We start from the raw sequence: 26985 nt of genomic DNA, 5'->3' as shown, positions 1-26985 counted from the left end.
AAATTGCTGGCTAGGTGCTCCCACTGAGGTCAAGTTCAGGCCCTCTAGCTCTAAAACCAGTAACGGGGAACTGATATGCCAAGGGTGAATGTCAGTCCACTAAAATAGTACCCAATATTCTGACTCTGCAGCATAGCTCCATAAATGACAGGGCCCATACAGTGAGGACACAGGTAAGCAGGTTAGAGAAAAAGGGTTGGCTCAGGCCATCATCTGTTAATGTGTGAGATTCAAGAAATCTCAGAGCCATGGTGCATAGGCACACCTGCTATCCAAACATAACAAGACATCTTGTGGGAGATTTCTGGTACACGAAGGAGATTCCTGGAATGCTGTTGGTAGGAAACCATGATTATTTCATGGGAAAGGGTAGTGCTGGTACTAATTTCAATAGGAATATCCACGTAACTCAATAATTTTCAGTAAAGACAAAAACTGAGACCGCTAATGAGCTTCTACCTCATGCAAAGTCTATTGCAAAAAAGAGATTCCCAAAGGTAAAATACATGTGTATAAAATAAATCAAAAAGTTAAAAAAAATGAGAAAAGACACACTGCTTTCTCTGCCTTATGTACCTCTTTTGCAGAACTATCCTTATCTGTTTCTCCGTAGCAGATATCCCATTATTCTTTCAATCCCTTTCTTCTAAAGAGGGTTTATTTGTTTGTTTACTTATTTTTTAAAGTTTATTTATTTATTTTTGAGAGAGAGAGAGAGAGAGAACCTGAGTGGGAGAGGGACAGAAAGAGAGAGAGAGAGAGAAAGAGAATCTCAAGCAGGTGCAGTGTGCAGCCCAGTGCAGGTGTTGACCCACAAACCATGAGATCATGACCTGAGCCGAAATTGGATGCTTAACTGACTGAGCCACCCAGGCGCCCCTATGTATGTATGTATATATGTATTTATTTATTTATTTGATATGATAGAAACATATCTCTCAGAGATATTGCTCTCTCTTTCCAGTATTCCTTAGCCTTATATCTGCAGGGTCAAATATGTGTTGATATTGGGCTTTATGACCTTATACCATCAGACTAACCAAGACTAACTCATGAAATGTATGTTTTATGTTTTTAATGATTTATCAAGGACTTTAGAACTGGCCTTTTGGAAGTGCTGTTATAAGAAAGATCTCAGTATAAGAAAACCATTTCTAACTCTTAACTAATGGGCCACTTATTTTAAGTAATACTCAATAAAATTCTCAGGAAGGCCTGTAACTGTCTTTTAGAATTGGTTTGAGTGGGATTTGATCCCCATATGTTCCATAAAGCAGGTAATGAGCACTTAGTAATTATTAACTATTAAGAAAAGAGAAATAGAGAATTATATTTTAATTGTCCCTTAAATATCAGCACAACCAAACTTAATTAAGTACAAAATTTCTAACACAAATGACTGCATCTGGGCCAGGCATGTAGCCCCCATATTGTAGCCAATAACTATTTTCTGAACATTTCCCATGCTCTGTATTTTTCCTCTTTTCCCCTGTACCACCCCATCACAGGACCCAAGTCATTTTGCTCACCTTAGATAGATAGCTCTGGCAAGGCTGGTGAGTTGTCTTTTAAAATATAAGTGATAACCAGACAGCATTCAAGATCGTCCCTCCACAAATGTCACTCATTCACTCAATTTGGATATGCCCTCCTGAGTAGGAGGAGGAGGTGGAGTGAGAGGCAGCCCCTTGGAACTTGCACAGAACCCCATAGGGCCCTGGGAGTGTGGAGCAGGTGTCAGATCTGCAGGTGGGGAGGGGAGAGGGAATGCTGAGCGGTCCACTGTCAGGGAGTGGTACTGAGTCACTGTCACAGGGGCTGTCTGAGCATTGGCAGCATGGAGGGAAAACCTGTGCCAACCTCACTCCCACCCCCAATCCTCTCCCCGAATCCTTCCCCCAGTGAGGCTCACCCTATCAGCTCTCCTGGGCCAAGGAAGGGCCCAGAGAGCAGGGCCTGCCTCCAAGACTGTCCCCATCCCTGTGAGGCCCCTAATGAGAGGTAGATGAGCACATGAGAGATGCCCTTGTGCATTGATGTGGAAGGAGATGATCACTAGGGTCAGGGGGTGGGGGAGACTTCCCCAGTGCAGAGGAGGAGAGAAAGGAACAAGATGGATTCTGAGAATGGCCTGGGGATGAGAACTGCTGTGTGCCATCAGTTCCCTTCATCTTCCAGTTCTGGGTGTACCTACAATGGTTTCATCCGCCCGCCAAGGTCCTGGAACTGAGGGAGAATGCTGAATGGTGCCAAACACAGGGGCAGAGGCAAGAGCTTTAGGAAAGGCGTTAGAGTGCCTCCAGTGTCTGTGTTGGGCCTCGATGGCATCTCGGGAGCAGTATACCAGGGCCATTGTGTTGCTTCATCTTCTTGGAATGAAAGTTTGAAAATTTGATGAGTGTGGGATGCTTTAAGCAAAAACTCAACTTGATTGGCAGTTAATACGTATTCGCTCTGTGCCAGGCATTGTGGGAGGTTCTGCAAGGGAACTGGAGATGAGCAGGATATGGTCTCTGTCCTCAAGAGGTCTGAGGACTAAGAGTAGGGAAAACAGATCCACAATTTCTACAGAGACAAAATGCCATGGACTGTTATTAACATGTCACTCATTAGGCTGGGTCCACTGATGGGAGGGAAGAGGATTCTGGCCTTTGGGGCATTCAAGTCCTATCCATTCACCAGTTCATTAGTATGCATTTGGATATTCCATTTCACACATGCTCAGCTTAAGACTTATGTAACACATTTGAGTGGAGACATTCAAGTTCGGAGCCCAGAATCTGGACTACAAATATAAATCAGGCATTAAAGGCAACGGATGGGATCACTAAGGAGCAAGTGTTGAGAGAAAAGAAACCCGAAGGATATGTGTAGGGTGGGAGGGGTTTGGCAGGCAGTAAGGGAGGGAAAGGCAGCAAAGAGATGCTGCATTATTTTAATGGGTGATGTTGTATTAACAGAAAATGTGTTTCTGAAGATGTCAAAGAAACAAGCATTTCCTTTTAGAGCGATTATGGGAGGCAGCATGAAGAGCCTCTGCTGGTTCTTTGTGGGAGAGGGGCTTTCTGCAGCCTGGGGTGGGTATGAGGATGACAGCTGTCCAGGCAGCCTGTACAGGTGGTAGGACCAATGCTCAGCACTCACACGTGATTGCTTTTGTATTAGGTCCTCACTGGACCCATCCAAGCAGGAATACTGTGGGGTGCTGAGAAGTTGAGTCACTTGCCCAGATCCCGAGGTGGGCAGGGAGTGAATTCAGGACACCACCCCATCTCTCTAGCAGCCCAGGCCTTGCACAACCTGGCTGGTTTCTGAACACGCAGACTGTGGGGTGTCTGAATTCACAGGACAGTATCTGTATAGCGTTTGTGAGAAAATTTCCTGTCTAACGGAGTCCAGAAGGTACAAATTTAAGCTGAAAGAGTAAAACCTGGCATATGTCCATATGCTTCAGCCGTGTTAGGCATTAAGCCAGTCAGTTATCAAATATGGTTCTGCTTTTGTGATTTCAGTTGATACTCATCTCTTCTTCCAGTCTCTTTGGCTTGTACCACACCCCAGGTTCTCTTGAACGCAGGTCTCAGTCTTCCCTACACGTGACCAATGATAATGCCCTGCCACCCTATCTGCTGGTCCTCTCTCTGACATCTGCTTCCCCTCTGCACTATCTCTGCCCTATCTTGCCCCTTCTAAATCTAACATGCAGGGGTGCCTGAGCGGCTCAGGCAGTTAAGCGTTGGACTCTTGATTTCAGCTCAGTTCTGTGAGATCAAGTCTGGAGTCTGTGCTGACAGCATGGAACCTGCGTGGGATTCTCTCTCTCCCTCTTTGCCGTGCATTCTCTCTCTCTCTCTCTCTCTCTCTCTCTCTCTCTCTCAAAATAAATAAATAAACAAAAAAATCTAACATGCAAATTGCAATTCTTCCAAGTTTACCTTCTTGATGTTACAGTACTTTTTCCAGTATTTTCCATAGTTCTCTAGTGCTCTGTAAAGCACATTTCTGAGAGAAAGATTGGAAGTCATTTATAAATCTAATCATAATGATCTTTGTTCACAGTTATTGTGGACACTGAGGACATGGTGGTGACACTGTCCTTCTTCTTCGTGCTGGTCAAATCAGCATCACCACTATCTTTTCATTTTATTTCCAACTAATTTCAGAATTTTCACACAGAATTTTCATTTATGCATTCATAAAAGAAGGATGAATACTTTGTTTTATATCATCAAGTCCATCATCCTCTTCCTCTCCCTGTGGGGTGGGATAGGGAACCAGCCTCCTGCAGGAAATCCTCCCAGATGGGCAAAGGAAGCTCCCAGGCTGCTGCCCTCTTCCCTGTATGGGGGGGGGTGGAGGGGGGTCAGGGCAGGTGTCACTCTGCTGGGCCCCATCTCTCGCCCACATCCTCACCTCAAGCCACACATCCACTTAACAACCTTCTACTCACTTTTGAAATCATTTATCTGTCTGGGGTGTCCATCTCTAAATAGGATGATATATATGATTTTTATATGTGTTTTTCAATGTTTGAGTCAGTTTGTATTTCAACACATGGGGCACACGTGTTGACACATATGTATAAGGGCCTGGTTCCAAATGACCTGAAAGGTATTTAACGGTAATTGAATATTTGTGCATAAATAGAACACACACATATGCCAGCTGGGGGTGGCAAGAGATTGTATGTGGAACACAGTCAGGGTTTTATTTCCCATAGATAAAGAAGGGAGGTGATCTGCACTATAATAACAGCAAATCAGCTTATATATGGATCACTGTCAGTGACTCCCTTACAAATCCACTATATTAATATTTCTGTATGGGGTCTGACATGCATATGACACTGTGATCTCTTGGCAATGCTGGGCCATGTTCTCTATGGGTAATATATGAGAAGAGGTGTGTGGTTGAAAATATGGTGGAGGGCTTAAAGAAAGCAATTATAAAACTTCCTAAAAATCTAGTTTGAAATAAATACAATGTTGTGTGTACAGTTTCAAACCCTGATTCAGTAATTTACTTTTAACCCATTACCTTATTCCTTTTACAATAAAAAACCCAAAGATTTCATTTTACAGAAGTATTTGGGTTAATCTTTTGTCTTCTGTCGTGTTCTGAAATATGTACAATTGCAAAACCCTTCAAAATATTACCTGTTAAATGATAATGTGTGTTCTATTAAGAGAAGGCCAGATCATTTGGGGGGCAGGAAACCAAACCCATACTTTAATACTCTTTCCTTATTAGAAATTTGTATTCTCCTGATTTTGTCCAGTTACATTCATGGAGTATTTTGAAAGGGGGAAACTGCTCAAATGGGCCATTCCTGAGGATTGTGATTCACAGTCCATCATCTGAGTAAATGATCTCTATTAACTGAGGAGGTAATGGGGTGGGCACTTCCTGGAGTTGTCGCGCACCAACAACAACAGATTTGGGCGGCACCCATCACCTTCACCAACATGCTGTGTTGGTGGGAGAGGCGTAGGCCAGGCTCGGCTTTGGCAGTGACACCAAAAGGTGCTGGAGACGCGCTCTGGCAGCGCCTCGGGGGAGGCTCCAGGCTGCCGCGCCCCCGCCCTCCGCCGGGAGCCCCTGATTGGGTCCTCCCCGGTCTGCCGGCTCCAGCCCGCGCCCTCCGAGGAAGGTAGCGGAGTCCAGCGCGCTGCCTGCCTAGTCCTCGCCCGATGTTTAAAGCGGGCAAGTTTTGTTCTTGAGACCACCGACTTTGGCTCCGATGCCAGCAAGAGAGCCGACCTCTGACTTGGGGGTTTAAGGAGCTGTGCTTGGACTTGGTGAGTTTTGTTCTAAGCTCTCTTTGAATTTGAGTTGGGCTTGAAGGTAAGTAAAATCACGGGGGGGGGGGGGGGGGGCGGGGTGAACTGCTGTAGTGAAGCTTTAGTTTGATGTAAATTGGACTTTTCTTCCTTTGTGACTTAGGCCCCAGAAGCTCAAGGCATAAGTGGCATGACGAGATCTTTTAAAAGACTAGCCTCCCTTAGAACTCTTGTTCGAGCAAGGAAAAAAAGATGAACAGAGAACTCAGTCAAAACTTACCCACCGTAGTTGTATAACTGTTGCGTGTGCTGCACGAATGGATCATGAGTTTACCGAATTCTACTTCCTAGTGAAAAGTGTATTGAGACCAGTTGTTTCATATGGAATTAATATGTGCGATTTAAAAAAGTGCTCTGCAGCCCACCGCATCCTAACGGGGGCCGAGGGCCCTTGTGGGTGGAAATGTTGTCTTCCCTTCCGGATCACTGAATGGGGGAAGTTCTAGCACGCTTGGCGGGGATAAATCTCAGCTCCCCGGATAGTTGGTTCTTTGTGCCGGGGACGGGAGACGGACTCCCGCGGTCCGCAGAGAGGGTTCCGGGCCGCCCAGCCTCCGCTCCGCCCCGCCCCTGCCCGGCACTGCGGCCCCACCGCGCCGTGCCTCCTCACCGGAGCAGGTCTCGGGCTACGGGAAAGGAGACTCAGACTCTTCTTTTGCTCTCTCTGGACCACGAGAAGTCTCTGAAGGGCCGAGAGGGGAAGAGAGCCGCGAGGAGGGGAAGGCACCGCCGGTTCCCACGGGTGGCCCCAGGACTTCAGGTTGGAATGCGCTCTGGGGCTGGGGCGCACGGCTGGAGCAGACACCCGGGCCTCGGCCCGCTGCTCTGGCCCGGACCGCGCGCGGCCCAGACTCCGGAGGCCCTAACCGCCACGGGGCAGGGTTGCCCGCCGCCCGCCGGCGCGGTGGGGAAGGGGAGGGCGCGTTCCCTCTCCGGAGCGCCTTTGTTCGCTCTGGCTGGTGGGCGCGGGCGCCCGGCAGCCGACACTCCCGGCCAAGGGCCGCCCGGGTGCGGCAGGTAGGTTGGGGGCCCCGGAGCTCCAGTTGGGGTTAATTTTCCCGGGGCCCGGCGCGTTCCTCCTCCCCAGGGAGCTCCGGCGAGACGGTCGCCGCGCATGGGGAATACCGAGGCGGGTCGGGGCGCGGGAGCCGGCAGGCGAACGCCGCGCCCTGCGGTCCCCGGATTCCGGCTGGGGTTCCCCAACCGTGCTACCACCCCTAGGCTGCAGGGGTGAATTCGGGTAGAAAGCCTGCATCTGATTGGGAATTAGGAAACCGCCAGAGTGGGGAAACTTTCAGCGAGTTACTGGGTAGGAAGACAAGGAAGACAAGGAAGTGGGCAGGCAGGGGAAACTGGGAAAGACCTCTCTTGCTACCGGTAGGTCTTTGCCACTCTTTTTTGACTGCCGAATTTTATTTTGTAACCCGAAGTGACAGCCGGTTGCTTACTCAGATTCGATAAAGGTCAAAGTAGCAACTTTTCATCCGATTCTAACTACACAGCCCATATTTTTTCTTATCAGTGTTGGTTATCATAGGTTATGGGTCATGTTAAAGAGACACCGATGTTGTAACCGCACAGTGGCTGGTGGTGGCTTGTAGCTCATATCTGGGGTAATTCTCTAATGAAAGTACATCTATTAGAATTGGATTTGTTCCTCTGTGCCTTTATTTTGGGAACTTTGCCTGGTCCCTATGGGGGAAGGGAGAGGGATGTGAGAAACTGAAACTGACCCAGAAAAGGATGCTCAAAGGTAGAGGTGTGCAGGGGTAGCACTGAACAGATCCCTTCCTGAAATTTCGAAAGGGAGACCGGTGATTGGCAGCTGAGGTTTCAACTTTCTCCAAAGAAACTTATGGTGGATTTTGTGTCCTGTTATGGGGGAGGGGGACTGCTTTATTTGGTCAACTCTTTATTATTTTAAAGCAAGATAAATTCAATACCTGAAATACTTACATTATATACTTAAAATGACCCTTCTCTCTCTTGCTCCTTCTCTCTCTCCCTCCCCCAGCTCCCACGGGCACCCTCCAGGAGTATTTATTGAGCACTGGGAGGCTAAGGCTGAGGCTGACTCCCTTTAACTCACATCCGTCCCCACCTTCTGATGGGAATGAGTATTATGACAGGGAAAGTTCAAGCTAACGCTCAGAGAAGCTGTTTCTAAGGAATGAGAAATGGATGATTAGGAGGCATAAATGATATTACACATAAATGCCTTGCCCACAAACAAAACAAACAAACAAAAAACCCCAAAACCTCAAAAGGTAGGGAATAATTTTCAAAACCAAGTGCAGGCTGTAGCAAGCAAAAGTGTCATATTATACTTCATTCAAATGGAGATCAAATTCCCCTTTTATAAAAGACTGATTCAAATAAGGAGATTGTAGGAAAGTGAAATAACTTTCTAATTCTTAAATATAGAACAGCTTGAATACGAACTCCTGGGTTTTGAAATGGGTCATCTTTTAAAATGGGTCACTTTGGCGAGAATCATTGCACTTGGTGACTTTCAAATTGTAAATGTAGAGTTCTTTCTGAGGACCTACTGCTCTATAATCTACATAATAGAACATAGGATGCGGTAGGAAGAAACTGTGAGAAATTCAGAAGGAAATGGTCTCTTCTCAAAGTAACAAAATGTATCCTATCTTTTTGGAATTTTGTTTATACTTAATTGAATTGATCTAAGCTTTGCATTTTGTAGCAAATACCTTTTTTGGAATATTTCCATAGCCATTATTTTATTCCATTGTTAGAATAATCTTGTGAAAAGCTGCATATATTGTGTCTAGGTTCCAGAAATTTAGGCACAGCAAATTATTACAAGAGCTTTTCCATTTGACATAGAATCCTTGCCAGCAAAGATTTAGCCAGAACAGTGCAAATCCAGAATATTTTCCTTACAGTATGCATATAGGTAGGAGGTATAAGAATCTTCATACTGAAAGATAAGAAACTTGATCAGGTGAAATGTAAACTTCTGAATAACCAAAGTGATTTTTTTTTTTTTTTTTTTTTTTTTACATTTTAATGCTGGAAATTGAAAGGCTGGCTTTCATCTGTAACTTATTTTTAAGATTTATATTCTATAGTGACAGCTTTAACCCTAGAAGCCAGTTTTCTACACAAAGGAATGTTTTACTATGCAGACACTAAGCTACCAAAAGTCCAAGTTCAAAATACTATTACACAAGTTAAGATCCATGTAAGATTTCACATTTTATCTCTTTATTCCTTTTCCTACAACTTTTTCTACAACTTTTTGATAGTGCTCTAGGCAAAGTAAGTTAAAAAGTTGACTCAGCTCAGGTTTCCTTCTCCATAATTTACAGGGTCTTATAATCTTTTGGCTGTGTCATCTTCGTGGAAATGTTTTAAGTGCTTGTGGGAACCATATTGTTCTTTCCTGTCAAAGACAATGGAAAGGCATGTTCAGCCAATTAGTAATGATACTTCTGTTCTCAGTCTCAATAGTATTTGGGATGTGTTAAGTGGCCCTTAGCAACCAGGTCAGTATTTTTAAAAACTTTTATCGGATTTTGAAAGGAAAATAACCCCTGAAGAATACGAGTCATCTACTAACTAAACCATCATGGTACAGATGCATGAACAACTTCTAGAGAAGGGAAATCAGCACATACTGAACACCTGATTTGGACCTTACTTTGTCAAACAAATGGTCTCAAATGATCCTTGGAAAAGACTGTGTGGTACATGGTTTAGAGAGAAGTCAAGCTCATGTGACCAGTAAATGGAAACAACAGAATATAAGTCTACTTTTGTTCATGTTCTAAAACTCTTGTTCCCCCCTCCCCCGCCCCTTGTGCTTCCCGCAGGTCCAGATTCCAGACTGCACTGGAACATGTGCTTACTCCATTAGGCCGTCTACACTGGACATATCTCTGAAGCTTTCTCTGCATCCTGCCTGTGGCCTACACTACACAGTATGTTGTAAACTAATATTCACTGAGTTAATTAAATGTAGGCATTACCTACTTGCAGGGCTGCTCAGCATAATGGCTGGAATAGGTAGGTGTTTAATAAATGATAGTTAACTTATTATAAAAAATGTTGATAGACTGAGATAGAAATATTATATATACCTCCTACATTTTACACTGTTATTTTTTGTACTCTGTAAACCCTTGATCAAATGCTCTTTCCAAATATAATGTTTAGAGTGGGACATGTGAACTGCCATTGGACAAGAAGCTTGTATGTCTAGCTTACATAACAGGTTTATACTGGGTTATATTGTCACCCTATTTATAAATCACTATTTTTCATATTTTACCTCAGCTGTACCTTTCATTTCATCCAATACTTATTTATCAAACACTTGCTTGAAACATCCTTTCTGAGTCCTAGACTTTTTACTCTCCTCTCCTTCTGTCCTTCTTACCTATTTTTAACCCCCTTCTGCCACTTTGAATCTCCACCTTAAATCCCCCAATCTTCTTTGTGGAGGAATGACTTTAGGTACCCAAAGGGCACAAACTCACAAGGTCACTTTTATCTACTTTCTACTACTACTACTACTTTCTACTTGCTACTGGGACCAAGAAAAGGAAGGAGGGAAAATTGAGGTGGGAGGTTAAGTAAGGGGTAGGTTATAAAGAGAGTGAGAACAGGCTCTGACAAAATGCAGGTGGTAGTAAAATGTGAATGACTCCAAACTTAAGTGAAGCAGATTCTTTGCCTTCTTGGATAGATTCTCCTGGCCCTGCCCCACTTGCTTCTCTGCCCTCCCATACAGAAGGAGCTCCAAGAAAAGCAGCTGGCCAGGGCCAGGGAGAAAGGCAGGTGCAGAGCTCAGGGATGGGACCTGGAACCCATCAGCTGCTTCTGAGCTTCCACGGGGTCTGGAATTTCAGAGTTTACATGGTTAACCCTATGTCTGGGTGCCTTAGTTGCTTCTGCAACACATGGAGATCCTTTATTCCTCATAGGCTGCTGTGCATTTCTATAGATGTAAAGCAGTTAGTACAAAGCCAGGAGCACAGTAAACTCTCCCAAGTTAGCAGAGTGGGCAAAAGGAGAAGTTTGTTCTTAACTAGCCAAAAACAAAACTGACAAGAACTGTATTTAAAAGAGCAAGCAGCCCTGTCAACATAAATGACTATGCCTCAGGAATGAATACAGAAGGCCAAGCTTAGAAGAGAAAATGTTTGACCTCTCTGAGACCTACTTTGTATTTCTGCTTTTTTGTTTGTTTCGAATTCTGTTATTGGAAATTTTTACTGACTTTTCATATAACTCCTCTAAAATATAGTAATACTCTGTAGTCCGTCATCACCAGTTTCCTTAGGACCTGTTTTTATTTAGGGACTGTCTTTACTTGTTTGTTCATTTGATATTTCCTTGTCTTTATTTTTCCCATAATCAGGAAACAGAAATCTACACCCATGTTTAACTTATAAAGGAACATATAATTTAGTTTATATAGGTGGGGAGCTTGTTACTGGATTCACACTGTAGGTTGTATAACTCACTTTTTCCCTCTATCCCACATCCATCCTTGCTAAGTTGGGATTTAAAGTCTTTGGCTAACACTGAATCAAGAACTAACTCTATAAATGTATTGTTTGTGAAGGGATAATGATTCCAAATGGCTTCTAGTCTTTGCCCATGGTTTGAGCCTAATAGAGCCAAAGTCACAGTCACAAAAACACCTAAAGGCAGCTATTGGGTGGAATTCTTCCTTTTTTACCAGCTTTGTATTGGCAACATTCAAATATGAGTCAAAGAACAAAATACCAAGTGGGGGAATATTTAATTTTTCATACTTAAAATCTGAGTTATAAATTCAAATTTTGGGTTGTTTCCTTCTTTTTTGAGCAAATAGAATAGGCAATTAGTACTAAACAGTACCCAGTTGTGATATTCATCACCAATGACTAGAACTAATTTAACTAAGAAAAATGAATGAAGATCAAATTATAGCCTTTCTAGTAAATTCAGGGTTAAGCCTGATTTTTTTTTATATGGCAGTTTGGCTCTTGAGGATTTGTACTAGCTCTGTTTAATAGGGGCTAGATGATCAAAACAAGCCAGGAAAGAAATACTTGGAATGTAGAACAAAATGCCACATAAAGACAGATAGAAAATGTCATATGTCTTTCCTTTGAGTTATGCATGGACAGGCCCCCAAAACTGTCTCACATGGGACTGTAAGTAATACAACTTTAAAGATAAAAGGTTTAAAGTACTGAGGTATTTTTTAAACTGACTTACTGAAGAAGCATTAGTTTATAGTTATACTTTTATGACTTTTCTGTTTTGTGCCCTAAATGAGTGCCTTGCTTGTGTCTCCCTGGCAGTCAGTGTGCTTTATGGAGGGACTGGAGAAGGTGGGCCAGCCTGTGGAGCCGTGAATAGGAGGCACACGTGGGGATGAGAAAGGACAATGCGTGTGATGTCTTCTTTTTTTGAGGTAGGAGGTGAAACCATCTGCAAAGAGTGAAGGACACAGGCCTCGGAAGAGGGGGAAGATTGAGCATGGCTGATGAGGGGACAGGAGAGGGAGAAGGTCCAGGAGAAGTGGAGGCTGGTCACACAGCATGAAGCCCTCTGCCCACAGCTAGATACTGCCATTGTGGCAACACCGTCTGCATCTCCGGCAGCCACAGGTGTTGGGGAAGTAGGGAAGACAGGAGGCACCTGAGGTCTGGGGTTGTTGGGGTGGAAGGACAGGAACAGAGAGAGGAGGGCAAAGGTGCCAGGTGATTCTGCATCTGAGACAGGGAGGCGGGCGAGAAGGAAGGTCAGGAGATTGCTGGGTGGGGTGGAGTGTTAGGGAGCAGGCAAGGGGTGGGCAGAGGATTCCAGGTGAATGTTAAGAGGCTGCGGTCAAAGAATGAGTGGACTACAGAGTGAGCGGACTGGAATTCGAAATTTCAGAGGAAATGCAGTTGTAGGTGAAGCCCCTTAAACGACTCTCCCGCTGAGAAGTTGCCTTGAGTGTGTGAGCGGTCACGTGAACAAAATGGTATATACTTGATGACATAAGGGCTCTTGAGACTTCTGAGTATTGTGTGTCTACTAGGTAAGATTTAGAAATATAGTTCCTCTAAAATTAGATGTTGATAATATATTACAACAATGGCCAGAAACAGCGGTCAAGAAACATACAGATAGGCGCAAAAAGGGATTCATTTTGAATTCGAACCCCCTGGCTTTCTCTGGCTCACATTCCTCAGCCTCTGGGTCTCGGATTCCCTGTTGCTCCTCCTGGAAGATGACCCACCCCCATCTCTACCCTCCTGGCTCCCAGCATGGCACCCACTCTTTGCCCCATGGCTCTCTTCCCGCTCAGAGCGCCACCACGGGCCTTGTCTGTCCTGCCTTCTGGTGATCGCCCTCTACTCATTTGTTACTCATCTCAATTTGCAACGAACCAGCCTTTTAAAATAATTCCTTTTTAGAAGAAATAACTATCTGAAGTTTTACAGAATTTGTACAGTATTCTCTTTCATTTGTCAAAAGGTATTACCTAGTCCTTGAATTCAAACCCGTGCACATAAATTGAGAGGCCACACAAATACATGCATGCATGCATACATACATGCATCCACTAAAACGCATGCAACGCATACACACATGCATCCAGGAAAACTCATGCATGCATCCAGTAAAATGAGATGCTTCCTTTCTCTGTGCCTCCTCCCTCTCTCCTTCCCCTGAGTTTGCTCTCCCCCAGGCCTCTCTGCTCCCCTCTCACCCTGGGGGCCCACAGCTCTCCCACAGCCATCTTCCTTGCACTCAGAGTGCTCCCCCAATCTGCAGTCCCGGCTATCTCAGGTCCCCATTGGACTGCTATACCTGCTGCCTCTCCAGCACCTCATGCTCAACACCAGCCCAAGCCCACATATGCTCCCTCCTCACCCCTAAGTCAGGAAGCCAGTTTCCCCTCAGTTGTCAGTAATGCTGGAAACTAGAATTCACCCCACCGCCACTCCTCCCATCCTAGGCCACTCCTCAGGTACTGCTGGGTGTGTTTTTCTCCAAAGGGTCTCCTGACCCCTGACTTCCCTCCCCACCTCCATCACCCCAGACGAGGCTCTCCTCACCTTATCCTGCTTCAGTATGAGGCCCTGATGGAGCCGGGGTCCAATCTCCACTGTCCCTGCTTCTGCCCTGCATACCACTGCTGCATTAACTCTTTCACATAAAGCCTAATACATACGGCCAAGGGAGTTACCATTAGCAACAAAAACAGAAACTCCTGTGACTTCTTGCTGCCCCCGGCACACACTGACTCCTCTGTCTCATTTTCAAAGTTCTCCATAAGCTGGCCCCAATCTCTCTGCTTTCAAATACATGCCTATGTCTCAAGTATTTGCCATATTGTTATTTTTTTCCTTTCTTGCCTGAAACAGATTGCTTCTCTTCCTGTAACCACCTAAATCCTGTTCATCTTCAGGCCCTCCTATCCAGCTGTCACTGATCTCTACTATTAGGGGCACACCTTTTTGCCTGTAGTTGGTATTGTCTAAATTAGCGCTGACACACTGTCTGCACTTTGCTGTGATCTGCTGATTGTTGTCCATGGGAACTGGGTTTTCATGTGGGCACTGAGTCTTGTCTCAAATAGATTGTAGATGCTTTCTGATAGGAGGCCATAAAATACTAATACATGATTCCCACCATGCTTGGCATAACTATTCCATAGCAAATGCTCACATACTTGTAGGATTTCTTGAAACTTTGAACACTGAGGTTGTTTGACTTGAACTTAAAGTACGGACCCTGCTATCTTGATGAAAACTTCAAAATTTATATCAGGTTTTGCATAATATTTTAGGATCACTAAAGTAGACTCAACAAAGAAATGGGTTAACAGCAAGACCAAAGTAGAAAAAAAAAAAAAATCAGGGGTCATTTAGGGTAAAGTCTGTAGCTTTTTTTCCAGAAAAGTTTAAAGAGCTGTCTTGTGAAGAAATATTCTTGAGTAACTGTGGGGCACAGCTCCCAGACTGAAAAGCATTTGGGGTAGGGTCAGCAACCTTCTTTTCTGATGTTCCTATTCTACTTCTATTCTTTACTCTTCTGACTACTTCTATCAGGAAAGAGAATACTAAGGGTATCTGTTCCTTCTTTTCAATCCAAATAGAAGCAACCCCAAGTTATATTCCAAAGATTTGCATACAAATCTTACTCAACTTAGGAAAGAGTTACATCCCAATAAGCCTACTGTACATTGAAAATACTGGAAGTCAAAAATGCATTTAATACACCTAACTAGGAAACATCATATCTTAGCCTAGCCTACCTTAAATGTGCTCAGAACATTTATATCAGTTGGGCAAAATCATCTAACACAAAGTGTATTATATGCTGAAATGTTGAAGAGCTCACTTAATCGAATACTGCATTGAAAGTGAGAAACAGAATGGTTGTCTAAGTGTATTGGTTATTGGCCCTCATGATTGCCTAGCTGACTGGGAGCTGCAGCTTACTGCTGCTGCCCACATCATGAAAGAGTATCCTATGGCATATCACTAGCCTGGGAAAAGATCAGGATTCAACATTTGAAGTACAATTTCTACTGAATGCATATGGCTTTCACACCAGAATAAAATAAAAAAAAAGTATAAGTCAGGGATTGTCTATATTTCCCTCTAAGCAGTTCTTTGTCCTGTTCTCTCTCATGGTCTTTCTTGTTTCCTATTTACAGCCGACTCTGAAGCCATCTGTAATTTTTATATCCCCTCGGTAACAATACATGGACATTCACCCCCAGTTTGCAGATGAAGTCACCAAATCAGAGTGCAGTGAGAGTTGCCCGAGGTTACACAATGAACCTGGCCCCACGTGGGGGTAGCCCTGGAGTTTGCAGCCTGTGGCCTGGTGCCTGAGCTGGAACACGGGCACACAAAGGAAGCTGCAGGCACAGCGTTCTGCTGTGGATGGTTACTGAGCTCACATGCATTATCGGGATCTTTTGTTTCCTGTAAGGCCCAGCATTTTCTTTCTCCAGGTCAGGCAGGCCTGTGGGTTTCTCTGCAGTCTCCTCCCCTGCACTTGGAATACAGAAGCTAGAAGATGTGCTTTAGACAATCTTTAAAAAGACCGTGTGAACCAGAAGAGTGAGCATCGATTGCATGTGTGTGGTATCCATCAGCAAAGCCAGATCTGGGGCAACACTGTTTGGTTGCAATTAATGGATTTAGACCATGGAGGTGCATTTTGCTTTTGGTTGGGCGAGACTGCCTACTAACTGTGTTCAATTTGGAGGAGTTTGAGTGCTCTTTTGTTATAAAAGAGAAGTGGGTACCGTAAAAGAGTAGTTCACCTCTCCTAATCTTCCCCTCATCAGATCAGTACTACCATGGAGTTTGGTTTTGACTGATATAAATGATGGCTAAACAATTCAAGCTGCTGAGGTTGGAGAAATTTTGTTTTAGCATTTCATAGGCTGTTCTGAACCTAAGTAAGTACTGTAGATTGTTGGCTCTGTGACAGGTTCTTTGTCATTTTTTACAAACTGTTTTGACTCCTTGAGGTCAATTGGGAACAGTTGAAGAAATATAGGAAAATAAAGCAAATACCTATGTGGCGGGGGTGGGGAGCAGGGGGATAAAATGCATGCTATGGGCTGGCTGCTAAAATGCATGTTAGCAACAGAATACACTAGCCAGATGAGTAATAGGCCCCATTCATTGGAGAGATACTAGGGCCTCTGTGAGTCAAGTGTGCATGTGGGTGCTGGAGGAGTTAGGCCTGTGGGCTGATTGTCTAGCAAGAAGCTCAGACTTGTAAACAACTGGGAATAGGTACAAAGCGAGCTGGCATTGAAATATTACAAGTACAGGGGCTCACAAATGGAAAGCTAGTTTTGCCTGGGGTTCCAAAGGTTACTCTCCTCTTTGTTTCCTTTCCCGGGTCTATTGGAATAGAAACTGCAGATTAGTTTCAATTGATAATTTACTTAGAATTCTTAAACACGTATGTGGTCTTAAAATCTGCCCTTAAGATTTCTCTGTTGCTTTGCATTAAGCCTCCAGTTCCTTTAATATGTATCATGGAGGAGGCAGAAGGGGATATCTGCCTTTATAGATGGTCCCTTATCTAAGTGAGCACTGTTGAAACCAAGAGGAAGTACCCTGTCCCACCAATGAAAGGGATTTTGCAAAGTTTAGGCAGATGCCACCCTCAGAAACTGATGTTTTCCACGGTTTCTTCCACTCTACTCTAGAGCATTTGGTCCACCATGACCAGCCAAACAAAGAAGGGAAATTACTGATATTGATATTGATATTGATCTATCCCTTAGAGTAGTATTTCTTGCTCTTTTGATGGTAAAGCACACACCAAAAAGTGCATTTTACATTACAACCTGAAGGCACATATACATAAAACTTAAAGTTTCACAAAATGATACTTATACTCACTACTTTCAGTACACTATGCCATTCCTAATTTGTTCTTTCTTTTTCTTTTTCTTTCTTAAATATTGGTTGGACTTCTTTTTCTTTTTATTTTTTTTAATGTTTATTTATTTTTGAGAGAGAGAGAGACGGACAGACAGAACATGAGTAGGGGAGGAGCACAGAGAGAGATGGAGACACAGAACCTGAAGCAGGCTCCCAGCTCCGAGCTGTCAGCACAGAGCCCAATGCGAGGCTTGAACTCATAGACTGCAAGATCATGACCTGAGCCAAAGTCAGACACTCCACCAACTGAGCCACCCAGGCACCCCTTGGTTGTGACTTCTTAACATTTATTTATTTTTGAGAGAGAGAGAGAGAGAGAGAGAGAGAGAGAGAGAGAGAGAGAGAGAGAACACATAGGGGAGGGGCAGAGAGAGAGGGAGGCACAGAATCCAAAGCAGGCTCCAGGCTCTGAGCTGTCAGCACAGAGTCCGACATGGGGCTCAAACCCACAAACAGAGAGATCATGACCTGAGCCGAAGTTGGAGGCTTAACAGACTGAGCCACCCAGGCACCCCGGTTGTGACTTCTTGAGTGGCACCCAAGTTTTAAAACCTGTGCCCTAGGGAATAAGACGATTATCTCTGGACAAAGTCTCAGGGAGGGTTGGCTCTGGTCTCCCATTTCCTTGGACTTTTGCATGCCTGGCCTTTGCTGTTATCACCCCTCAATGAAGTAACCTTGGGAGATAGGTAATACAGCTGGATGCAAAAGGCCTAAAGTTGCCAAGGTTAGGCCAACAGGGCAGGGTGCTGTCGGTGCTGCAGTTGGTTTCACTTCAGGGCTAAAGGGCAGGGGACTTGAGATTGAGACCTTTGGGCACAACAGCAGGGCCTTTTCCCTGGGGCTTGTGATGTGGTCTCAGCTACCCAGCCAGCCTGGACTGAGCAGGGCTTGCGTGGTCTTTTCCCTGTCAGTCTGTTGAAAGCTCAGGAGACTGGTATGTCACCCCTGAGGGGAGAGCCTACTTCTTCAGGCAAAGGATACGTCTTACTTCTGGATAAGCATGGAGGATAGAGTCCTTGAGGAAGGGCGGTACCATCTCCTAGTTGTGTCAGAAAAGGAGGACATGTGACTGACTGGGCCTCCTGACCTTAGTTCTTCCCAAGTGACCAGCTGTTTGAGTGAAAGTGGCTCCACCCTACCACAGTTCTTAGCACTGACATTCAGAGAATGCCTCCTAGGTGTCGGACACTGACCTGAAGCTAGCGTATCTAGGACATCGTGCCTTACATCCTGGAATTCACAGTGTAAATGGAGGAAGCAGTTAAATAAAAAGTCAGTCTAGGAAGATGGGTGCAAGAATTGCTGTGGTAATACAGATAAGAAAAATCTTTGGTGGGAGGAGGGTGTGGCCTCAATTCAGGTTTCCCAGAGAATGTTGCCTGCAGAGATTAGTGAGCACTAGTATACTTCTTATGAACCTTGTTAGCAAGGGAGCAGGGCTTGCTGGGCCACAGGACTGCTGGTAAAAAGGCTGCCATGGATGAAATAGCAAGCATGGCTGAGCTTTCAGCCAGCACTTTGGTACTGACAACTAGTAGAGAGCTTCTGAAGGGGGTTAACTACTCTAAAGGATATATCAGTATCAGTACCGTCACCTTTTGGTTTGGCTGGTCATGGTGGACCGGATGCTCTAGAGTAGAGTGGAAAAGAGTTAAGTTAGATGTGAGTTTTAGAAAGGTCACTCTGTAGGGTAGAGGCTGCGTGGGTCAGGAATCATTTTGGCTGCTGCACTAGTCTGGGTGAGAAATGATGATGACATGAAGGGGTGAAGAGAGATTCAGAAAAAGCAATTCACAGGATTAAAGAACTGGATATGGAATGGAGGAAAAGGACGACTTTCAGATATCTGGCATAGATACATGAAGTGCAGTCAGACAGAGAAAGAGAAAATGGGAACAGCAGATTTTAGTGGAGAAGACAGAAAAATGGGCTAGAAATGGCATGTGAGTACCCCTGTGTGCCAGGTAATTATCTGCCTACCTCCCTCTATGTATATATCTATGGATATTCCCATTTAACTTGCATAAAGACTCTGAGCTAAATGGTGTTATTTCAGTTTTTCAGACTTCTGGGTTAGATACATGATACAGGAAAATAAAAGAGCCAGACCTGGTGTTCAAATTGCCTGACTACAAAGACAGGGCATTCCTGGTTTGAACATGCTAACTTTGAGGCATTTCCAAATGAAAAAGAACAGAAAAAAGATGACGATATAGATTTGGGGCTCACAATGTCATTTGGTTAGTGAGAGTTTGGACTATGCTTTTGAACACATATCTCGACTCCTTGATTATGAACCTTGATTTAAAAAAAAAAAAAACACTTTACTCTTGGGGCGCCTGGGTGGCTCAGCTAGTTAAGCATCCAACTCCTGATTTCAGCTCAGGTCATGATCTCACAATCTTGAGATCAAGCCCCACGTTGGGCTGTGTGCTGACAGCACAAAGCCTGCTTGAGATTCTCTCTCTGTCTCTTTGCCCCTCCCCCTGCTCTCTCTTTCTCTCAAAATAAAAATAAAATAATAATTAAATAAAAAAAAGTCTTACTCTTAGTCCTGCCTTGTCTGGGGCAGGCTTTAATGAATTTTAACTATTATGAACTTTCTTTTCATCATCCATCTATTTTGCCTTGAACTATATACAGGCACGCCTTGGAGATTGCAGGTTTGGTTCTAGACTACCACAATAAGACAAATACCATGATAAAGCAAGTCAAATTAATTTTTTGGTTTCCCAGTGCATATAAAAATTATGTTTACACTATACTGTAATTTATTAGGTATGCAATAACATTATGTCTAAAAAATGTACCTACCTTAATTAAAAAATACTTTTTTGCTAAAAAATGCTACCCATCATCTCAGCTTTCACTGAGTCACAATCAACTGATCACAGATCACCATTACAAATATAGTAATGAAAAAGTTTGAAATATTACAAGAATTACCAAAATAGGACACAGAGACATGACGGGAGCAAATGCTGTTGGGAAAATGACAACGCTTGCTCGACACAGGGTTGCTACAAAACTTCAACTTGTAAAAAATGCAGTATTTGCAAAGTGTAATAAAATGAAGCACAATAAAACAAGGTGTGCCTGCAGCTACTTTCCTCCTGACGGTACTGCAAATCAATATGCAAATCAATGGACACACCCATTTGGGATTTTGAACTTTAAGTGTATAGGAGGATGATAGCCATTTGGGAGGCCTTTTTATTTTTTAAGGTCAAGAAGAGGGTCTCCGTATTCTGAATGGGAGGACAGTAGAGAGAGTGGTTCTTTCCCTTTCCTTGTACTCCTCCCAGCCAAAATAAATATCTGTATGCCTCTGCTAAAGCCTAGCTGCCTCCTCACCTCTTGTCCACATCAGGCAGGTGACATTTTGTTTTTAAGGAATGAAAAGTAGTTTCTTTCTTTCTGGTAATGCTGTAGCCCATTCACTTGTCATCTTTTCTCTTCCTGACTCTGATAGGTCCCACTTCACTTCCACAAAAAGAAGTACATGGAATGGCCATGTGAGGCCAATCACCTAACTTAATGAAGGATGTCAGTGTGGAAAAATGTTGACACACCAGTGTCCTCATTCTACAGTGTGTTCCATTCTTTCGCAATCTCAGAAAAAATGGCATTGAAAGAAAGTATTTTGTGAAACAAGAAGCTCCTACTTTTTTAATGACTAACATGTATTAAGATGGACATCTGTTCTACAAGATACAAAGTTCTCTGGTTTCGAAGAAGCAAGCGCCCATTGAAAACCAATCCTAAATAAAAACAGACCTGCGTGGACGTCAGAATGTTTGTTAGTGGCAGAAGAGTAAAAAAATGGCAGTTTGTTCAGTTATTTGCCACTTGTTTTATACTAAGCCTCATGTTTTTTTGGGGACCAATTGATAATCACATTGTGAGCCATATGAAGTCCTACTCTTACAGATACCTCATAAATAGCTATGACTTTGTGAATGACAGCCTGTCTCTTAAACACAGCACAGACGGGGCTGCTCACTACCAGTACTTGATTAACCACAAGGAGAAGTGTCGAGCACAAGACATCCTCCTTTTACTGTTTGTAAAGACTGCTCCTGAAAACTATGATCGACGTTCTGCAATTAGAAAAACATGGGGCAATGAGAAGTATGTTCAGTCTCAACTTAATGCCAACATCAAAACTTTGTTTGCTTTAGGAACACCTTCTAACCCACTGACAAGAGAAGAACTGCAAAGAAAACTGGTTTGGGAAGATCAAATGTACAGTGATATAATTCAGCAAGACTTTGCTGATTCTTTCTATAACCTTACTCTTAAGTTACTTCTGCAGTTCAGTTGGGCAAATAGCTTCTGTCCACATGCCAAATTCCTTATGACTGCTGATGATGACATATTTATTCATATGCCGAATCTTATTGAATACCTTCAAAGTTTAGAAAAAATTGGTGTTCAGGACTTTTGGATTGGTCGGGTTCACCGCGGTGCTCCTCCCGTTAGAGACAAACGCAGCAAGTACTATGTCCCCTATGAAATGTACCAGTGGCCGGCTTACCCTGACTATACTGCTGGAGCTGCCTATGTGATCTCCAGTGATGTAGCCGCCAAAGTCCATGAGGCATCACAGACACTTAAGTCCAGTCTTTACATAGACGATGTGTTCATGGGCATCTGTGCCAATAAAATGGGGATTGTACCACAACACCATGTGTTTTTCTCTGGGGAAGGTAAAACTCCTTATCATCCCTGCATCTACGATAAAATGATGACATCTCATGGACACGTACAAGACCTTCAGGACCTTTGGAAGCATGCTACAGATCCTAAAGTAAAAATGATTTCAAAAGGTTTTTTTGGTCAAATATATTGCAGGATAATTAAGATAGTTCTCCTTTGCAAATTGACCTATGTGGACACATATCCTTGCAGGGCTGCCTTCGTCTAACAGTACTTGAATGTTGTGTGTTTTCACTGTCACTGAGCCAAACCTGGATGAAAAACCTTTAGATATTTGTCAATACCTTAGGTGAAATGAATATGAAAAAAAACAACAAAGAAATATTTTGAAAACAGTCTATCAGAATGTTTCTTTGATTCTAGAAGCTATTCAGTAGAACTTATCTACTTCATTGCCTAAATTCATTTCAAGGAATTTATATACAGAAAAGGTTTATGAAGACAAAACTAAAGGGAAAGTCAAGTTCTCACTTAATGCCACGTGTGTATTTGAGGCATAGAAAAGTTATTAAGGTGCCTTGGTTTTAGAATAACTGCTTTCGGAAAATACCAAGTGAATGTATAGCACATTTCGGAGAAATGAATATATTGTTGGACCAGGTTTACAAGTTAGTTTTTATTACAGAGCACTTGACTAGGGGGAGACAGAGGCAGGAGAAGATCGCCATAGGAGAAAGTACTTGAACCTGGTAAAAGAAAGTTCCTGTTCTTCGAGGAGATTTAGAAAAATGTACACGATTTCTTTATAAAACAGCCAAGTCACTTATTGTCACATCGGTGTAGCTAATTTCCCTAGATAGTGGTAGAGTCATTTAAAACATATTTATATCTTTCTTTCAAAGTTTAATGTGAAATTTGAGAAGTTATTTGCTCTGCCCTGACTGGTACTTCATGTGGATTTTTTGATTATTAGAAATGACACAAATCATGGGCAGCTTGTTACCCACAGGGTCCTTCTCTAGGGAGAAATCATTACTAATTCAAATAAGCCAATTTTAATTTAACGCATTTTTGAGCTGGTTTTAAAATATTCAATATCAGTCTGTTTTTAAGGTAGTTATTTGAAAGTAGTTTGCACAGAGGAATATAATAATGGAGAAGACTTCAAAAAGAAAGAACATTAAAAGCCTGTTTTCCCCTTTTCTATAATTTATAAAATAAAATTCTTAGTGTGGAAATTATTGTAAGGATGACTAAGATTAGCCTAACCTTCCCCAAGAAGGTCTCATGAACCACAGGACTTTGTTCCGAGTTCAGATTTTAAAATTGAGAGTATTCAACATCAGATCAAAGCTATCCTATCTTAAAAAAATCAATTATTTCATCAAAATAACTAGCAGAGGTATCGTCAACTTGGAAATTTTTCAAATGTGAAAGCAGAATGAAAGTGATAGAGAGGTCACCAGAATGAGGTTTAAGATATTTGGGAAGCTGCAAGGTCTTCATATTCAAAGACAGGTGGCTGAGATCTAAAAGAGTAAGTTGCATTTATTTTACAGAGCAGGATAAAAATGTGGCCAGGATGTGACTGCCTCCCCCCCTACAGAAAGAACTAGACGGTGTCTGTTGTCACAGGGATCGTACAAAGGCCCAAATGGTGACTCCAGCAAAAGCAGTTGAACTGATTATGAAACCCCTCTCTGCAGAGGTGCTTGTTAAGGAAAACTAAGATGTCTCATTTCATTCGATGGTGTTTGAAACATGCAAAAGAAGACAAAGCTAAAAGAATTTTTGGTAAACACAACTGGATGATGACATATACTGTAATGTTTTGCAGACAGCTTTTTAATGTTTACAGAAATCTTTTTGTTATTTTTTTTTTCTATTTTGAAAATTGAGGCTTGTTTACATTGATTGCTCAGATAATTTAAAATTTTTACTCCTGTCAAAACTACAGTGTTGACCATTCTAGGTTTGTAGGTAATTTTCAGAGCAGGGTCAGTGTTTTTAGATCATTACGGTTTAAATTTTCTGACCAATTTTAAAACCTGTAGATAACAAAAGCACATTTTGACAAAGGTGTTTTATAATTAATTTTTATTAGTTGATTCTTTAATAACCATTTGACTCTGGGCCATACATACCCTGTGTATCTATACTTGTCAGCGTTTAAATTTTCCATTGGTTGAAAACTAAGTGTCTCTCTGGCCATTGAAATGATCTTGTTTACAGGATACTTTTGTGAAACAATTATTTATTTGCAAAAGAGCTCTCCTCAACTGTGTTCATCTTTTGCTTAGAATAGAATGGAACAGATTTAAATTTAAAGGAAATATGAAGGCACTTCCTTTTTTAATCAGAAGGAAATTGCTAGATGCTTCCTTCATTAGACTTAAAGTACTGAAAAGAATATTTGTAAATAAAAGGATTCCAGCCTTTTAAAAAAGAAGGAAAAAACTTTCTGGTGCTCTAATGCAAGGCTGTCTCAAAAATCGTCAACAAAGGGAAAATAAACTATCAGCCTGGATGGTCACTTGAGTAGATGATGGTTGTACACAGTGTTATTGCTAAAAACTTTTTACCTCTTGGGTGGTTTGCATCTTTTTTCCATGTTATTAATTTTATACCAGTATGTTAAATATTTATATTATTTGAATTTTGCTCTTGTATGGCAAAAATAATTAGTGAGTTTTTAAACATAAATCTGTGATTTCCAATAAACTTTTTCCAAAAGTTTGTGTATTTTCACAAACTTTTAAAACTCCCGTGTGAACACCATTTGCTGTATAATCAACTTGTTCTGTTTAATGTCAGACAGGCCTGCAGTACACAACATTAATGCTGTTGCTGTTCAAACCTGCTACTGTGCTCAGGACAGAGGATTATCATGTCCTCTGCTATGGACACCTAAATGCTTCTTTTGTCTGTTAAATGAATTATGCTGGAATGTTTAAGTCGGGGGAATTCTTCTCTTCTAATGGATTGTTCAGGAAAGGATGAAATAAGAAACTATAGCCATGGTGCCTTAAGACGTCATTTGAAAGGGTCATATTTTCCTTTTATGTGATATCATGAGGTGTCAGAAAGTAGACTCAAATTTAGCTCGAGTCTTTTAATGCCAGGAATGTTCTTAGGCCTGCTTCTGTCTGAATGCTGCTTCAGTGTATTTGTACATAGTGTGTTCTCATCTCCTTTTCACCTGATTCCTGCTCAATTCTTAGCCTAAGATATGGTGTGATTCAATCTATATATGTTTTTAAAACTTGGAAGCATCTGAATTTTTTGGTTGTAGATATTTTTTGCTCCAGACCTCAAAGGCTCCTTACTGTCTCAAGCATCAAATCTAATCTCTTCTACCTGGTTTTCCAGGCCTTATGCAATTTTCCTTTCCTTCTTTACTCTCTGAAGCTTTATTTTCCCCACTGCCACTATCGTCAATCATAAATCTCACTCATGACCATACCTTGTGTAAGTTGGTTTCCCTTGCCAGGAACACCATTTCTCCTGTTCCTGTTGAAATCTTGAAAATCCAACCCTAACTGTGCTCTTCAATTAAGCATCTCTCCCTGCCCTCCTCCCAAAATATATACTTTATCACATATATAATTGTGCTACCTACTAATTGTTTCATGTGCTTTTTCCTGGCTAAAATAGAAGTTCTGAAGGTAGTGCTATCACATTGTACTTGAAATTCTTATATATTTTTCAACTATAATAAAGAAATATTTTTCTGGCAAGTCATTCCAAATATGAAAAGAGACTAATTATTCAGAGCCCTTAGTGGTGGACACTGTCTGGTATAACATTTTACCTATACTCTGGAAAAGCTTATAATTCATTCAACAAAATCTGGGTGCTTACTGTGTCAGGCACATTGTACCTATCATCTAACCCCAACAAATTTGTATGAGTTATGCATAAAAACTCAAATCTACAAAACAGAAATGAATAAGGAAATATGCAGAGATTAAGTTCTTGCAGCAAAGAGTAGTGATCTTAAAGATTTATAAAAAGCTGGTAGTAGAGCAAAAACATTAGTGTGATGTTAGACTCTCCTATCACCCTGCTTAACCCGCTAGCTAATTTTTCATTTTCTCAAAGTTCTTTTGCAAGAATCATAAATATATTTTTGTTTCATTAAATGCTGTCACTTTTTTCCTTTATATTTCCCATTAGATGTATGATTTAATGGTCTACTATAAATTAATACAAGAATTCATCAATTAACTTTAAGGGACCCATTTAAGATTCTTATAAGAGTAAAATTACAATTTTTGAAAAAGGAAATTAGAATCATAAAAGTAGGCATGAGTTGTAGGGATAGAAACGTCCCAAGAGAGGTATTGTCTCTTCAGGACAACAGAACACATTGTCAATACTTGGCGCTTTTCAGAGACCACCCAACTAAAGATACTTTCAGATATGCTGACATGGGCCATTTACCATAACTCAGAGATAACATTTCAATTAGTACAAGCCCACGTTTCCTTGAGTACACCTTAAAGTGAAAGAGTATAAAGTAGTCTAATTAAACTAATATGGGCTTTAATCAAGCAGCAAGTTCCTAAAGACATTGGTTCATTTATTCTACAGGCATATTTTGGAGGCCTGCTAAGAGCTAAGCATTATGACAGTCCCTAGGGATAAAAGTGGTTCATAAGTCAGTAAGTCAAATGGTGTGGAGATAAACAATGTGATGATTGGGAGAATAGAGCTAATGATGGGATTTTGAGTATAAAAAAAGATATTTTTAAATGAGTTTCTCCTGATGTTTTTGGTCTTTACCACCCTAATTTAGGCTTTCTGAACTGCTGAGTATTCACATACATGTGAACACTTTCCTGTAGTCCAAACATAGCATTAAATTTGTATAAATTGTGTGTTCAGGGAACCTATTGCCTTTAAATGCTTTGAAACCAATAAGTCAATCAATATCAACATTAGTTTACATTTACTATTTTCTTGATAATTCATCTTTTAAAATACTGAGTATCCTTGGAACTTGGTTTATATCATTTTCAGCTCTTGCTTGTTGCTTTTATGAG

General features: G+C 42.1%; 2 protein-coding genes across 9 annotated transcripts in view; one reads left to right on the top strand and one right to left on the bottom strand.

Annotated features, from left to right (window-relative positions):
- Positions 1-26985, bottom strand: part of MCF2L2 (MCF.2 cell line derived transforming sequence-like 2) — a 261195-nt gene that overhangs the window by 75768 nt on the left and 158442 nt on the right. The gene's annotated exons all lie outside the window — the stretch shown is intronic.
- B3GNT5 (UDP-GlcNAc:betaGal beta-1,3-N-acetylglucosaminyltransferase 5) lies at positions 5587-25677 on the top strand. Of its 7 annotated transcripts, none has more exons than XM_019463290.2 (3): positions 5587-5798; positions 9680-9787; positions 20754-25677. In XM_019463290.2, exon 3 carries the CDS (start codon positions 21075-21077, stop codon positions 22206-22208), a length of 1134 nt encoding a protein of 377 aa, XP_019318835.1. In that variant the 5' UTR covers positions 5587-5798; positions 9680-9787; positions 20754-21074; the 3' UTR covers positions 22209-25677. The 7 variants fall into 7 exon arrangements, with proteins under 7 accessions (XP_019318835.1, XP_019318834.2, XP_053759585.1 ...); XM_019463289.2 differs by lacking the exon at positions 5587-5798 and adding an exon at positions 6243-6600 and having other exon boundaries at positions 9680-9872; positions 20754-21075; XM_053903610.1 differs by lacking the exons at positions 5587-5798; positions 20754-25677 and adding exons at positions 6248-6600; positions 12164-12479.

This window comes from Panthera pardus, unplaced genomic scaffold, assembly GCF_024362965.1.
Source record: "Panthera pardus isolate Hobbes unplaced genomic scaffold, ASM2436296v1 HiC_scaffold_16, whole genome shotgun sequence".
NCBI classification, from domain to species: domain Eukaryota; kingdom Metazoa; phylum Chordata; class Mammalia; order Carnivora; family Felidae; genus Panthera; species Panthera pardus.
Note: the sequence above shows the minus strand (reverse complement) of the source record. Positions and strands in the feature narration are given on the sequence as shown.

What these genes read in the sequence shown, in the direction of transcription:
- B3GNT5 (XM_019463290.2), top strand. Translation starts at nt 21,075, where the DNA reads ATGTTTGTTAGTGGCAGAAGAGTAAAAAAATGGCAGTTTGTTCAGTTA.